Source organism: Macrosteles quadrilineatus, unplaced genomic scaffold, assembly GCF_028750875.1.
Source record: "Macrosteles quadrilineatus isolate MER2022 unplaced genomic scaffold, UCM_ALF_1.0 Scaffold_7__1_contigs__length_78375512, whole genome shotgun sequence".
NCBI lineage: Eukaryota > Metazoa > Arthropoda > Insecta > Hemiptera > Cicadellidae > Macrosteles > Macrosteles quadrilineatus.
This window is the reverse complement of record NW_026542600.1, coordinates 23,758,410-23,776,133: the sequence shown is the minus strand read 5'-3', so window position 1 is coordinate 23,776,133 and position 17,724 is coordinate 23,758,410. Positions and strand designations below refer to the sequence as shown.

Below are 17,724 nucleotides of genomic sequence, written 5' to 3'. Positions count from 1 at the left end.
ATTATTTTTCAATCCTACTTTATATTTGACATCAATGTAACCTAAGCCTTCTTACAGTTTAGGGTGTCTTGTTATACCAGTCATTACAGGATGGCTGTATTTCATCAATTTGAGCAATTTGCTGCAAACCTTTTATTGCAGTTTTGTCTAGGAGTGGCTGTGAAATGCCTGTAGAAACGTATACAGTCTCATAGCATGTTTTGTGATTATATGATAGTTTGACTGTAGCAGTTCCCAAATTTGGCAAGGCTTGACGATTTGTGCTACTATTATGTTTTGTGCGATTGAGCTTGATTTTCTTATTGAATTTAATGTTGGGAGGATAAATGATTACGTCTGCTCATGTTATGCTTACAGTGATGTGCATTACAGGGTCTAGAGCTGACAACCCCAGTGTTGGAGAAGGCACCTGCTCCATGGGACAAGCCTAAGCCCTTGCTGCCAGTCTCTCAGGTGTGGATCTTGGCCTGCACCCTCCCTGCTCTTTTTACCAAGCCACAGCACCATTCCCCCGCCATTTCATCCAACAACGGCTTTTGCACCAAGAACTACCTAGCCCGAATCGTGAGTTTGTGTTATGAAGAATACAGCCTATTTTAACATGGTTTTTGCTGATTTATTGTATGACTCAAATCATGCTATGAACTTATATTACTGTAATATCAAGTTGACATACAATACCTCTTTTCTTTCAAACTGATAAGGTTTGTTTAATTTGGCTACTACATGTTTTATTTTCAGGTTACACAGGAATGTCTAAGAACAATACAATAATAATGGTAGCATAGTTACCACATTGCATTTATTTGGTACAACGGAAATGGTGACCTTTTAGTAAATTTCCCATGACAGAAAAAAAGCTATTTTATGTTTTTGTGAAATTGGCATTATTTATAAACCTGTGATAGCCTATTTAAAATTATACATAATATATAAATATTTGTATTGTATTTTATTTTATTTTTGTTATTGTTGTAATTATTACTGGTGATTAAAGACTTGATCGAATCGTTTTACAAGTACGAAAATGGTGTCTTAGGTCTAATATAAATAAATATATTCTACGATTAGACAAGTATTATATTGTTTCCCTGATGTTACAGTTAAGTGTATCTTGTCCATCCTAGTTGACTATGCTCTACAATAAGCAACCAGTATGGACTAAATATATTCTTTAATGATTAGTCAAGTATTATATTGTTTTTATGATTTTACAGTTAGATCTATCTTGTCCATCCCATTGGACTATGCTCTACAATAGCAACCAACATGGGCTTGGAGCAAACAGGTACTATTTTGACAATCCTTAACAAATAAAACCTTAATTTAAGTAAAACATAAAAACACAATACAAGGTTGTTAAACTATTGTATGCCACACAACAATTATTTAGACTAATAATTAGACTACTAAAGAGCAATACAGAAGTCATGTTTTGTTTGATGAATTTTTTGTGTATCTATTAGCACCTGTACTCTATTTTCTCAGTTACGCCACAGAAAACGTACTACTATAACCCAGAATGCCAACCGCATGGTAAAAAGCATTAAGTGTTTTGAGAGAGCTTTGCCTGTCAATTCGTAGGCAGCGCCACCAGCGTTGCTATGCTGAGTGCATGGCAACGCTGGTGGCGCTGCCTACGGATTGACAGGCAAAGCTCTCTCAAAACGCTTAATGCTTTTTACCATGCGGTTGGCATTCTGGGTTATAGTAGTACGTTTTCTGTGGTTACGCTAACCAAACTCCTTTTAAATAAAACCTGGAGAACAATAAAATCTCATACCCGAAATGAATGAAATAAAAATGTCTTAAGACTCCTTGTGTAGGGACCTGAGCCAACTCATTTTTATAATCTTTCCCTTAACATGTTATACATAGAGTATATTCATCTCACACTATTCTCATGCGTGTTAATTTACTTTTGTTTGAAAAAAGGAAGAGTTCAGCTGCTTTAACTGAGAAAATTAAAATCCAGGAGCTGATAGATTTACAAGCAAAGTCACAAAACATATCACTAATATTTTGCCCTAATATAGTACTTATTCATGCTATAAATTACAACAAGTATCAATATGTGTTTTAACTTGTATTTTATTACTTTATTGTACTTAATTGTACCTAATGGAAAAAAGGATATTTGATTTGATTTTAATTCATGCTTTGCATTACTAAAAATGATCTTTTTAGCACTGTGTGGCCACACCAATCAGCCAGTGTTGAGATGACCAGCAGCTGTTTCAAAACCAAACAGTAGAACACAAACATGTTATTAACTGGATCAAGCAGTATTGTGCCAGTAAATAACTTGATTTGCAATTCTTTCAGATTTCTGCATCACGTTTTGAGTTACCGCGGGGCCACTCTGACTTTCCTGCGTGGGGAGCAGGACATAGAGTTCTGTATCGGAGCTACGCATGAGTGGCAAGAATCCCACCTCTACTGGGGAGGGGAAGACAGCATCATAGTACAGATACTACCACTCTACCATGTTGTTCAGCGTAAGTAAAGGAAATAGTATATTACGCATCAAGGCTGGACAGTAGGTATTAACTGTACAAGCATGATGATTCCTGCCCGAGGTAGCCGATGCTAGTTTTTCTAACCTCCTCACGGGTAAGTCGTGTCGTGTATTAAGAATCTATTTTTCAGGTGTCTGAATAGAGATTTGATAAATTTTGGTATCGACATATCATTATTTTTAAGAAGTTATTAATAAATTGCAGGTTTAAGGATTAGTTTTTAATTTTCGGATTATTTAATCAACCATAAATTTTGTTTCTTTAACTGAGAATACTCTTTCCGATAACTAAAATAGCGAGCTGTGTTAGCGCTAAACCAGCATTATGGGAGTTGGCGCAAAACACGTTAGAAATTTTAGTATGAAAAGTATGACCTGGAATTGTTTTTTACTTATGAATTACTCATAAATTTTTTCTGGTTGGCCTGGACACCCTGAAACCATCATTAGTGTTCCTAATTCGTTAGTGTGTGATCGTAATTCATACATAACGTTTCCAACGACATAACAATGATGAATTGTCTTTGTTAAATAAAAAACATTGATGTTACATTTTTAAAGCGGAGAAAGACAATCGAATCAACAAACAAATATTTTAGTAATAAACAATCAATGTAGGCTACTACATAACGTTTGGTACTGCAATACAATTACTTAGTTGCCATTAGCTGTATGGGCCATTAATTAACAGCTGTGTCTAAGTAATGTCGGCCTTAGTCACTAACTAGACTACAAGATCACACCACTCATCTCCATTCATACTAGAGGTGTGCGGATAGTGAAATTTCATTTCGGATCGGATTCGGATCGGATAGTTGAGGTTCGGTTTGGATCGGATCGGATATTGGGAGGTTCGGATTCGGATATTTTCGGATTCGGATAGTTTGGCGCGGTTAATAATAAGCTGCATATGTATTTTTAACCTATAAAACAATGTAAAGCTGTGTAAATAAACTTAAATGACGGTTTTGAACCATAGAATTTCAAATTAGCCAAGTCCACAGTTTTCTCTCTCTTGAAAATCACAATTCACAACATTTATTTTCAAAAGTTGGTTGCTTGAATTAAGTACACTAGCAGCCGAAATCTTCACACAACACCATAGCTCAGCAGGACTGATGTCAAACGTTTGGGCTTGTTTACTTGAGGTTATGTTTTATCTTGTTTCCTGGTTCTCACAAGCCAAGGAGTTCGATCTCAAGTTTATTTTCACATTGTATTTCCTTACGTTTTTGGAACGGATTATTGGCCTTAAGTGGCATTTTGTGGTTTTGCCAAGTTTAGAAAACATCACTAATGCACTAAGATGGGCTCTAGCTCACGATTTGATGTTGGGCGATTAAATTAGACTTTATAACTGTGTAAAAGGTGAATGTAAAAGGTGATGTGTATCCCTGAATTTATAAATTGCATTCTACACTTATTCACTGCCAAACATAATTCAGTAGAACCTTGATGAACCGAGAATTACACTAGCCTACATAACTTCATTACCCCAAGTAAAATACCAAGATAATTTTTATAATTGTATTTGAATCGTATAATCTTAGTTTGTTAAAAATGGATTGTATGTTCAACAATAATTGCAGTCCATTATTGTTAAGCATTATGGTCCCAAATTATTGTTTTTGATTTTGAAACATCACAGTTCATTTGACAAAATTATAGCCCAATGTCAAGTCACGCTTGTGCAATAGTTTGTTTACAAGTTTTCTCCAGACCACGGGGAGGGGAGGGTCTGATAAGCCCTCTATTGTTCACCCCCAAGAAGGTCCGACCCTCATTAGTGCCGCTCGGCTGCACTCAGTGGGGAACCCAATACCACAAATCAATCTTTTAAATGAATACAAATATTTGGTAATAATTGTTTTATTAATATTCACCTTGAAATTTCAATAAATTTGGTGTAAAATTTGACAAAAATCGGCCATTTTGACCGATTATTAATACAGTACCAAATACCAATAAAGTAGTACATTCATTGGTAATTAAATAATAGGTAAAAATTAACCTATTTTCGTCAAGTTTTACCCCCCTGCTGTGCGCTATGTCACAAAAGCTGATAACGACATGGGTGATTAGTAGGGGTCTGCGGTACAGAAAATTTAAGGTCGGTACGGTTCGGTACGGTACAATATTTTGTACCTCGGTTCTCGGTACAAAATCGGTACGGTACGCGGCTACCCGTATTTTTGCGGTTTTCTTCTCAGAACTGTATCTAAACCATTATTTTTAACTTTAATACATAGACATTACTATGAAAATGGATAGTATCCTACATTCATGGTTTTCTAACAACAATTACTGTACCACATATTATTAAAACAAAACCTTTTACTACTACGAGGATTGTGTCAAGAAAAATCACAGTTGAGATAAAGGCTTTACCTATTTTACTCTGAGATACTTTGAATAGCCATGATAAAGTAGTTTAAAAATAGGATAAGAGTTTTTATGAATAAACATGTTTGAAACATTTATTGACAAGATAATTTCACAAAACTGGTAAATTATTTCCAACCAACACAATGTCTAGTTGTTGTTTTTTTTTTATTTTAAAAACATATAAAAGCATTCAGTAGAAGACAGTGTGGTTTTGCCAGCTGTTCACAGCAGATGACAATGAAAAACTGGAGGTTATGATGAAGTAATGGCAAAGACCATTTTTTTTTATCAGCTTCAAAACTAGTTAAGTTATAAGATGGATAAAATTCTTGCAAAGTTTTTTTCTGAAACTAAAATTTGGATTATCACAGAGTAAGATTTGATGTTGGGCAATTAGACTTTATAACTGTGTAAAAGGTGTGTATCCCTGAATTGATAAATTGCATTCTACACTTATTCACTGCCAAACATAATTCAGTAGAACCTTGATGAACCGAGAATTACACTAGCCTACATAACTTCATTACCCCAAGTAAAATACCAAGATAATTTTTATAATTGTATTTTAATCATATAATCTTAGTTTGTTAAAAATGGATTGTATGTTCAACAATAATTGCAGTCCATTATTGTTAAGCAGTATGGTCCCAAATTATTGTTTTTGATTTTGAAACATCACAGTTCATTTGACAAAATTATAGTTGAAGCAGCTCAATGTCAAGTCAAAGTCACGCTTGTGCAATAGTTTGTTTACATGCTTTCTCCAGACCACGGGGGAGGGGAGGGTCTGATAAGCCGTCTATTGTTCACCCCCAAGAAGGGGGGAGGGGAGGGTCTGATAAGCCGTCTATTGTTCACCCCCAAGAAGGTCCGACCCTCATTAGTGCCGCTCGGCTGCACTCAGTGGGGAACCCAATACCACAAATCAATCTTTTAAATGAATACAAATATTTGGTAATAATTGTTTTATTAATATTCACCTTGAAATTTCAATAAATTTGGTGTAAAATTTGACAAAAATCTGCCATTTGGACCGATTATTAATACAATACCAAATACCAATAAAGTAGTACATTCATTGGTGATTAAATAATAGGTAAAAATTTACCGATTTTCGTCAAGTTTTACCCCCTGCTGTGCGCTATGTCACAAAAGCTGATAACGACGTGGGTGATTAGTAACCATGGCAACTTGTTGAAAGATTTTATGATTTTGTTTTATAGGTTTATAAAATAATTCTTTTTAACTACGGGAATATCAATTTATAATTTATCAACGTGCTTCTCTTCTGAAACAGCAATACCGGATGCATAATGAAGGTCAATGGCCTAAAATATCACGATTGTGCAATATTGTATTTTGATGTTGAAATTAAAATCACGACAAAAGTTTGTATATATCCATGGTCGTCAATAGACAGATAAAATATCCATAACAAATATTTTAATTTATAAAATAAGATTGTAGATTAGTTACAAGTTTAATATGTAGCCATAAACAGTTTTATGGCAGTAGGCAATGGCCAGCGGCAAATTCAATATTCACGAAAATACTAATTAAGTTAGAGATAACATTTAACAGTCATCATAAAACTATTATTTTTATGATAAAACAGAATTGGGGAAAGTCGTAAAGAAATAAAAGTGATAAAACTCAACAGTTCTTGGAAGTACTTCAATACAACAATTATTGTCGTGATAAAATGTTAATGGATTTGGGACTGCTAATGGGTTTTTTATTGCATCATCACGCTAGTAATAAATTATGAAGATCGTAAACAAACATCTGATAAGACTTTTATGTGCTTGGAACCAACTGCCGTTGACTACGATAGTAAACTGAAAGTAATTTATTATTATAATAGGCTGTACCGAACCGAATTTGTACCGTGTAAAATGCTGTACCGAACCGATGACGGTAATTAAGCTTGTACCGTACCGTACCGACTTTTTCGGTGCACCGCAGACCCCTAGTGATTAGTAACCATTGAAAACTTGTTGAATGCGTGATGAAGGGAAACCCAAGAAATAGAAGAACAAAGAGAAAGAATACCGACGTTGTTATCTTTATACCCTTTTTACAATTTCCGTTATTGTTATCTTTATGTAAGATTTTATGATTTTGTTTTATAGGTTTATAAAATAATTCTTTTTAACTACGGGAATATCAATTTATAATTTATCAACGTGCTTCTCTTCTGAAACAGCAATACCGGATGCATAATAAAGGTCAATGACCTAAAATATCACGATTGTGCAATATTGTATTTTGATGTTGAAATTAAAATCACGACAAAAGTTTGTATATATCCATGGTCCCTATAGTTTAATCACTTAATATGTACACAATCAATGCTAAATAATCGTGGTTAGTTCTAACTTTAGACAATCCAAAGTCAAACCGGGCAATGAATACCCAAAAAACAACGTATCTTGTCCTGTGATTGGAATACCACTCGCCGGCCAGTCCTTTAGGTTTAGGGAAGTAGTGCAAGTCTATATATAGCTTCAAGGTCTTACCCACCCCTTCCCCCTCCGGTCATACTTGACTCACTACCCGTGCTCCTTTCGAGGTCATTGCCCAACCCCTCCCACCCTTCTATTGTGTTGCCTTTCTATTGTTTCTATTCGTGACTTTTTTTCGGGAAACATTAAATCTATTGTTTACGTAACATCACAGAAGTGGGCTAGATTTTTCTACTTTGAAACAGTACTGTAAAAAAAAACTATTACGCAGCGCCCCTAGTATCAGGAGGGAGACAAGCACGAGTTGACTTTCATTTGACCATGGTAGTTCTTTTCTGCTTTATGTCTGTTCGTTCCAGACGAATCTAATCGTAAAGCAAAACAGCCGATAACGACTAAACTTGTTATCAGTATTGCATCATACGGCTTCTTTGCCGTTTGCTGTTAGGTCGTTGGAAACGTATTGCTGTAATTTTGTCCTGGGAAACTAATGGTGTCTATGGAGATTTAGTGTTCTGTCCAAAACGTTAAAATATATTGTCTATCCGAAAAAGTCGGATATATAACGGATAGTATCGGATATCGAATTTGGGCCCGGTTTGGATACGGATATCCGAACCGAACCGAATCCGACCCGATTTTTCGGATATCCGCACACCTCTAATTCATACTTGGCTTAAAATACCTACTTTGTATGGTCGCCATTTAATAAGGAAGTATAAAGTACAATGAAATGGATACTAGGTGTTATTTATTACACCATTGATGTAATAGATATATGTAAAGGGTGCAGTTGAGCTAAGTATCAACAATAAAAGTAAGACCAAACACTACATTTTAACCTTATACTTATTATTTTCTTTATAAAGTTCTACGTTTGCCAGCCTAAAATATTTGTTAAGTCTAAGAGGAAGGCGTATGTTTGATAATGAGTTCTTATTTAGTAGTTCACCAGCTGTTCCATTGCCTGATGATAAGTCAAGCATGAATCAATAGTAAAGCAGGAAAAACTACTCGGTTCAAATGAATGTCAATTGGTGTTGAAGTTTCCTGTTACAAGAAGTGTTGTGGCGCCATTACAGCTAACAACCATTTTTTATGCTAAAATGTCAATACTTAATGTTCAATAGTTCTGCCACTGGCCTCTATGATCACTTGTAGGGTTTTTAATTTCCCTTTTCTATTCTATACACACTGATCACTTCAAGATCACATTACGTTTGGAAAGTTGGCTGCCTGAATGTTTTAGTCCTATCGGCATCCATCTTCTCCAGTAAACAACACAGACATAAAATGCTCGGGCTTGTTTACTTGGTAGTTAGCTGGACTGGTTCCCACTCAACAATGAGTTTTACATTCAAGTTGTCAGTTTGTATTACTTTTTAAATTTTACGTCTTCCGGGCTAGGACCTAGCTTGCGATAATCAGACGTTGCCAGCCAGTTCAACTTTAACTATGTAACTCAGCTTTAGGCTATGCAACTCTGTAAAAGGTATATATCTTGCATTTACCTAATACTATAGTTGACAAGTGGCAATTCTTTATTGCACCTAACATCTGTTACAATTGTTACAAACGTAATACACAGACAGGTACATTGTCAAGGTTTCTCATAAACAAAGAATTCCAAATAAAAAAAAAGATTTAGCCAGTAAGGTAACCCTACAAAAGCTACAGCATAGTGGAACAATTTATGTTAGGAGAGGTAGATAAGAGAATAATGGGTGTCTGTTACCAAGAGTCTTTGAAAAATTGCTCAAGACCGTAATATGCTTTTTCTGCTAAAACTGTTTTGATTTAGTCTGTAAATTTTGCTATGTTTAATTGTTTTAAGGCGTTTGGAATCTTATTATAAATTGTTAGCCCCATATAGAAAGGACTTGTTTAATTTTTTTTTTTTTTTAATTATGAGTGGGGTATTGAAAAATGTCTTGTCTTTGGGTACTATATGAGTGATTACTAAGATAATTTTGGAACATACCATGATTTCCATGAAAATTTTTTTTAAATTTCAAAAACGTATACGGTATTGAAGTCGAAGTTAAAATTTTTAAATTTCGAAACAATTGTCTACATGATGTTGTTTTGGGGCAATTTGCAAGAGTTCTGATGATTGACTTTAGTTTTTTGAAAACTTTGTTGACGTCTGTGGCTGTCCCCCATAATGTAATACTATAGCTTAAAATAGAGTACACACATAAGTGTAATAAACATTTTTATTTTTACATACTTCCAAGGAGGTAACCTGAATTAAACACTAGTTGACTCTCATTCTACACTTATTCACCAATTATATTTTACAGGCCTTCATAACCTATTATGGTTACAACCAACTGGCTAACCTGTAACCTAGGTAAAGGAGCCTAGAATAAATAGGCTAACTAAATTAATCAATAGCTTGTTTTAAAAGTGTATTTTTGCATCGCTTTAGACAACCAGTGATACAGTTTTGCGGGTAATTACGCTTTTTGCGCGGATTTTGGGGGGCTGCGCAGATTTTTGTGCGCATTAGGGTTGTGAGCGGATTTTGCTCGGATTTAACCCAATTGTAGTTTTTAAAAATATTTGGGGATTTCAAAGGTAAATCGGGACACTTTGTACTTTGTGACTCAAGAGAAGCACTTTAGGAACCAATGATTACATAGTACATTCATGAAAGATCGATGATGTTTTTTTGATTACCTACATTTATTGTTCTCTTCACTGCCTTTACTTCTACGCCTACGATCAGTTTGTCACTTCTAGACATTTAATTGTTTTCTAGGGATATTTTACTACCCATTCTAGTGATTTTCCTGCGGATTTTCCTCTAGGTGTTGGTTAGTGGCAACACTGCTAATCCAACTAAAAACCAGACAGAAACAAAACAAACTAACCAAAATAACATAGCCTTTAAATAAAGATATATTGCATTTTATTGATTCTAAAACTTGTTTCAACTGCTATAGGTAAAATTTGTTCTGGACAATATGTTAAGTTTAATACTGTACCTATGTAATTTTTAAAACTTTGTAATAGTAGTAGGGGTCTGCGGTGCACCGAAAAAGTCGGTACGGTACGGTACAAGCTTAATTACCGTCATTGGTTTGGTACAGCATTTTACACGGTACAAATTCGGTTCGGTACAGCCTATTATAATAATAAATTACTTTCAGTTTACTATCGTAGTCAACAGCAGTTGGTTCTGAGCACATAAAAGTCTTATCAGATGTTTGTTTACGATCTTCATAATTTATTATTAGGGTGATGATGCAATAAAAATCCCATTAGCAGTACCAAATCCATTAACATTTCAGGACAATAATTGTTGTATTCAAGTACTTCCAAGAACTAATGAGTTTTATCACTTTTATTTCTTTACGACTTTCCCCCAAATCTGTGTTATCATAAAAATAATAGTTTTATGATGACTGTTAAATGTTATCTCTAACTCAGTCAGTATTTTCGTGAATATTCAATTTGCCGCTGGCCATTGCCTACTGCCCTAAAATTGTTTATGGCTACTTATTAAACTTGTAACTAATCTACAATCTTATTTTATAAGTTAATTAAAATATTATTGTGTTGAAGGTAGGCCTACTTTATGCAATCTAAATCTTATGAACTAGATAGTGATTTTGCTACCCTCATTGTAACATAATCAATTTATATATAGGCCCTCCTAAATAATTAGGTCTAGGCCTCGGGGTCTTTTGATTCTTTGGAAGAGCTTGAAAATATACTAAGAAAATTGGATTGAGCCTGAGATAAACTAATGATTGATATGATTGATGTTTTGGATGTTAACTTTGTAATTGAAAAGACAATAATCTTACTCTGTGATAATCAAAATTTTAGTTTCAGAAAAATCTTTGCATGAGTTGTATAATAACTAGTTATTATACAACTGTATAATAACTTATAACTCAATAACTTATAACTAGTTTTGAAGCTGATAAAAAAAAGATGCTCTTTGCCATTACTTCATCATAACCTCCAGTTTTTCATTGTCGTCTGCTGTGAACAGCTGGCAAAATTACACTGTCTTCATACTGAATGCTTTTATATGTTTAAAAAATTTTTTAAAACAACTAGACATTGTGTTGGTTGGAAATAATTTACCAGTTTTGATAAATTATCTTGTCAAAAAATGTTTCAAACATGTTTATTCAGAAAAAACTCTTATCCTATTTTTACACCACTTTATCATGGCTATTCAAAGTATCTCAGAGTAAAATAGGTAAAACCTTTATCTTAACTGTGTTTTTTCTTGACACAATCCTCATAGTAGTAAACAGTTTTGTTTTAATAATGTGTGGTACAGTAATTGTTGTTAGAAAACCATGAATGTAGGATACTATCCATTTTCATAGTAAAATCAATGTAATTAAGTTAAAAATAATGGTTTAAATATAGTTCTGAGAAGAAAACCGCAAAAATACGGGTAGCCGCGTACCGTACTGATTTTGTACCGAGAACCGAGGTACAAAATATTGTACCGTACCGAACCGTACCGACCTTAAATTTTCTGTACCGCAGACCCCTAAATAGTAGCATAATATTTTTCACTGAATATTTTCTTGCATATATTCAGTTATGCTGAAAGCACGCATCTAGTGTAAACATCCTGTTACATATTTTGAGTGCTACATTTTGTTATAGGTGAAAAAATTAATGGAAAACTTGTTTTCTAGGCTTCTAACATTATATTACTAGACTTAGGTTAATATACAGAGTACACGGATTGTGGACTTATTTTAAACGTATTGTGCACGGATTAGTGAGGGAAAAGCGGGATTTTCATGCTTGTGAGGAGGGATTTCTTCCAGAGCTGTGTGGCAACACTGTAGACTACTCTTATGTCTGTCTTGAGATGTGCGTTGTAAATGTACTTTATTCATAAATAAAACATACATTATTTACTGAATGTGTGTTTTTTTTATTTATGTCTTAATAGCCAATTGATAACTAATTTTGAAATGTTCATCCTACTGAAAACTTTTGCTAAATAACCTTAGTATTAATTAGGGATGTGTCGATTCTCGATACCACTGATACTACCAGCTGGAACCTAACCTACATTGATATCGGTGACTGACATTGATATCGGTATTGAGAATCGATCGTCAAAATTTGATTCCCGACTCGTCTGTGAAGATCTCCTCTCAATTGGAAAATAACCACTAATACCGCAATTGTGCAAGACAATGACTGCGGGTGTGATTTAAATTTTGCCGCGATTGCAGGAGATAATAATAATTTCTACACGACCGCGGGAGATGATCACAATACTCCCAAGTTTGGCTTAATTTAAACATCAAAATTACAGCAAAAATAGGTTATAAATTGAATTGTAAAGAAAATAAATATAATTCATTCAAATTATAAAGGTTTAATTTAATATAAGTTTTAAGGCATCAATAAATCTTGACATGTATCAAACTATGATTTACCATAAACCACTCTGACCACACACTCTGTTATTCTCTTTAGAAAATTAGTGTTCACTCTGTTTATATTGTAAATTGTAACCATAAATACGTAATCATAATGTCAATAGTAGAATCCATAGTAAATGTTTTCCTTTACGAAAACAATTTTCTAAATATTCAGTTATACTATAGATTTTCATAATCAAAACTCTACCACAATTCTCTGATTTCATTATAATTATTGCTATCTACTGTAATTTTAACATTATAGTTCTAATTTTAAATACCTATTAAGTTATGGTTTTTTTTTCACTTAAGTTATTTTGGTGTAGTATATAAATGATCTTTATTTTTGTTGGTTGCGTCAAAGAAAAATTTTAAAGCTAGCATTTAGTTATAAGGGGCTATATTTGATTTAAGTGCCAAGCTATTGGTTTTAATTTTTTACATTTTTTTCAGGTGGTCCTAAGTTATTATATTTAAATACAAAAATTAGAGGTTATCCCAAAGGAATCCGTGCAGGGCTGGACCCTCGGAAACCGAGCATAGACATAAATGAATCTTTCACCTACGTCACATACAAAGGCATTCCGTATCAGTTGCAGAGCATCGAGGTTTGGGGGTGTGGCACTCCCCAATCAAGGTATTTTTTAATATTTTCTATGAACTAGATTGTTGTCTTAAGTATGTCCGTCAATTTCATATGCAAACAATTTTACCATTGCGTTTGAAATAGATTCCCCCGCTGTAAATTGGTTTTAAGTGTTTTACAGTCACAAAATTAAAGTAAGAAAATAAGAGGAAGGATTCGTATGAGGAAGAGATTTCACCAGTGGGAACTGAGACTATGGCTTATTGTAAATAGCATATTTGTTTTGTTAAGATCTTTTACAGAATTTTTCCAGTGACATTATTTACAGTTTTACAATATGAATGGATATTTTAGTTTGCCTTTATAAAACCAAAGGCCAAACCAAAGGGTGCTTAAGCATACACCAATATTTTGATAAATAGATTGAAAAAAATATATCATCATCCAATCTGTCAAATTTATCCTCCAAATTCATGTTCAGAACTTATTTAAATATCTAATCACTTTCGGGATGCTACCGAAGCCAATCAAAATGTCTGATTAGTGATTAGTTAAACCTTTCTATTGTACTTACTCATCATCAATGTATGACTATTCTTTCTGTACATATTTGTATATTTATGGAGAAATAAAACTCTTTCTTTTCTTTCTTTCTAACGGCCACACGGTGTTAAGATCAAGGATTAAATTAATAATATAACATAAGAAAAACCTCTGTATATCGCCTTGTGGCCCACTATGTATCACGCTTTGCCACTCCACAATGAACTTTGAATTTTTTTGTCTTAGGATGCTAGGCATGAGCCCGGGATTGTTTTTCATATTACTTCAGGCTAGACCTAGGGGTTGCGGCATTATCACTTAGATAAAATCCATTGGTGATTTGGCGGGATTTGAACCCGAGACCTCAGGAACCAAAGTTCGGTGCTCTAAACACTACACCAGCTCGCTCCTCCGATGAACTTTGAATAAAAATATGGATGATTTAATTTGATTGATATGACAACTTTTTTATATTTCAAGGGAGATGCAATTGGACATAAAGAAGTGGGAGGTGAAGCAAGCGGAGAGACAGCGTGTGGTGAAGCTGTCAGCCAATGAGTGGTCAGACCATCCAGACCGTTACCTCCTAGAACTGGCAGGACGGCCCAACTATTCACAGTCAAACAACTAATGCAATCCCTTGTACTGGCGTAGGTGCTTATGGTATCTTCCTGCAAATGTTTAAAACATACAAATTTATTGTACGCCGGAGCGTGTATTTGTTATATGTCAATTGTTTTAACTTAACATTTTGGAGGTTGTGCAACAGTTGGTGTCACTTGTTACAAATGATGCTTTTTATCGCAATACTATTTTTATTACAAAATTACTTTCTATTACAGTAATAGGTTTTTTTATTACTTGACACAGAGACAAGTGATTGGGTCATTAAACTGTTTAACATCGCCCCAACATGAATAACCAACATTTTAATATGTGCAACCTCTAGAGTGTTAACTGTGTGATTTTATTCTCTTGTGTGATTTTAAAGTGTAAAGAGATAGTTTTAATATTATAATAATGGAAATTTATTCCTTAAAAATGGATATTTATTCTTTTAAAAATATATTTGTTCTTTTAAAAACGGATATTTATTCTGGGTGTATTCTTTCAGCTCATAGCTGTATAATTTCACTTAGCCTTTTAAACTGTTTATCTTTAACAACTATTTATCTTAAAACCGAATGTTTTAAATGATGCCTTGCATTTTAACATGTGTTGTTTTCAGTTTTCATGTTATAGTCTTATAAAAAACTAAAGTTGTGGTTGTGATCAAGTTCTGCTAATACAGTAGTTGTTACAGAAAATCAAACCAAACATATTATTTATAGAATAGGGGTCATGATATTTGATATATAAGTGATATTAGTTAGTCAAACTTTGTACTCTAAAATTAAAATTACAAACAATAGTTTATACTTATAAAAAAACACAGTACGGTAGTGCAATGTAAGTAACGTTACTGAGAACATAACCCTTATATGTTAAAAATTTGTAAAATTGGTATTATTAATGCTTTAGGTTTCTAACTAAATATTCAAATTTTGTACCTTATATGCACAAAAGGCACATACCTTTTCCCGCCTGCTGCAAAATACTGTACTGATGCTACGGTATTTAGTACCTCATTTACTGTACTTAGCACTTGCTCTACTAGTACATAATGTGCTTTAATTGATTTAAGTTTAATACAATTGAATTCGAGTCACTAGAAATGGTACATGTAATTATATGTATGCCAGTAGGGAAAACGAATGTGAATTCTTAAGCATAAAAATGCTTAGGTTACCGTTTCCACATTGTAAATTCTTTTTTTCTTTGAATTTAAGTTCACAGTAGAGCTTATTATACCTGGTCAACAGTTTCTGTGCTATGACTTTTTGATTAGGATTATTCCTGCAATTGAGTTGGATTTAAAATTCAGTAGGCCTACCACTTATTATAGTTAAATTTAGTTAAGCTTTAAGTTAAGTTAATAAATAAACTTTTATCAGAAAATAGTACATAATAAATACACATAATAATTCACATTCAATAGTACATATGACACATAATAATCCTATTAAGAACTATTTATTTACGTAACAACTGAGAATTGCCTAGTAAAATTATGAATAACTCCCAGGGCCAGTAGCCTGGGTACCTACATAATAATGACTACTCATAAATACTAGTTAATTCAGGAACTGTTACTGATTCTGGTACCAGTTCTTAGTCTTGTAAGTACTGTTACAGCTTGACACTTAATTTGGTCTACGTCCTCATTATGTACCATAACTTTTTAAAATATTATTTAATTTACAGTTGGCTGAAGTATATGTTAATGTTGTTTTTATTATAACTGAACTAAACTTTCTTTCCATATTTTACTTTTTGTCAAAGTTGCCTTAGGCTGCTTATATAGTATACTGGTTCTAAACAATGCAGAAGAATAGTCATTATTGTGTCAGAATTTCTTTTAAGTTTTTAAACTATTCACCCTGTCTCAGAGTCCTTGGTCCTTAGCTGTCAGCTTTCTTGTTACCGGATTGTTATCACTACACAATAAAGCAGGCCTACTTACTCCTTGCACATCGTGTATTTACTTGTAGAACACAGACCATCACATTGTTTTCCAACACTTATCCTTAGCTAAAAGCACCTGGTCAGGACTTTTGACCAAATCACTCGCCCACCCCAATTAACTCTAGATCCATGAGCAGGACTCTGGTTCTGGTGTTGATAGCTCAATCCAAATCCTGTGGCTTTCAATCGAATAATTTGTGATCTCCTCAAAAATCCTGATCTTTTGAACATTTTGGTATGCAACTGTGATAATTAATTGATAGTGTTAGTTGAATTGCGACCCATCCAATGTACAATGTGAATTTTACACATTGTGAAACTGGAATGTTTCCTCAATATAGATTATAAAAAATTATATTTTCCTTTATCTACAAATAGTTTTTATTTAACTCGTCTGCTTAAAATAAAAATATTCACCCTTAACAGCCCTCAACTTTTAAGCAATACTAAAACACTTAGGTTTCCAATTGAAGGATGTAATAAAAATTAGAATCAATGAAAAAATGAAATGACTTAATACAGTCTAAAATCCTAGGTTGTTTTTTAATAAAGTCAATATATTTAGTCAATTTATGTGTTTGTTTTATGTATTGCACCTACGCCATGTTAGAACTTGAAATACCCAAACAAATTAGTTTCTTATGAAATCCTGTCACAATTCGACCTTATAATATAAAAGATTTTGTACATAATTGTAACATCATAGCAAATAAATACCTTTTTTAAACAGTTTTATCAAGTATTTGTTTTTATTTACATCAAGACCATATTTATTTACTCAAACATGAGTTTGTGTGATTGATCACAGACATAGAAAAGAGATGTCATCTACATACAAGTCATAAACAGGTTGAAATAAAGAGACCTGAACACACCAACTCAATATACCATTATGATAAGTACATAACACGAGTCCAAAACGTCTGTTACATAAAATGTAGGCCTACGAGTTGATGTAAGATAAAACTAATTGGTTCAATGGTTCAGTCATAAGCAAAACCTTAGCTCCAGTTTGAGGTTTGTTGTTATTCTTACTTGCATTTGTCTTCTATCGTATCCATAGAATATTTAGTTTGTGCATGATCACTTGTTTATTTTGTTTGGGTTTTCTTGTGTATAGAGTTTAACTTACAGGAAGGTTGGGTACATATTTTTTCAAAAGTGTATTTAAAGATCTTACAACTTCATGTATAAAGTATTTGTTACTTTTGAAACATTCTTAATTAGGAAATACTGTTGAAAGTA

General features: G+C 33.4%; 1 protein-coding gene across 1 annotated transcript in view; it reads left to right on the top strand.

The window, feature by feature from the left end:
* Nucleotides 1–17,218, top strand: part of LOC128998256 (uncharacterized) — a 49,688-nt gene extending 32,470 nt beyond the window's left edge. The window contains exons 6-10 of the mRNA XM_054424310.1: nt 373–564; nt 1,218–1,288; nt 2,326–2,498; nt 13,239–13,422; nt 14,395–17,218. Coding sequence (XP_054280285.1) covers nt 373–564; nt 1,218–1,288; nt 2,326–2,498; nt 13,239–13,422; nt 14,395–14,545 — 771 coding nt within the window. The 3' untranslated portion in view covers nt 14,546–17,218. The remainder of the gene's footprint in view (nt 1–372; nt 565–1,217; nt 1,289–2,325; nt 2,499–13,238; nt 13,423–14,394) is intronic.
* The last annotated feature ends 506 nt before the right edge of the window (nt 17,219–17,724 follow it).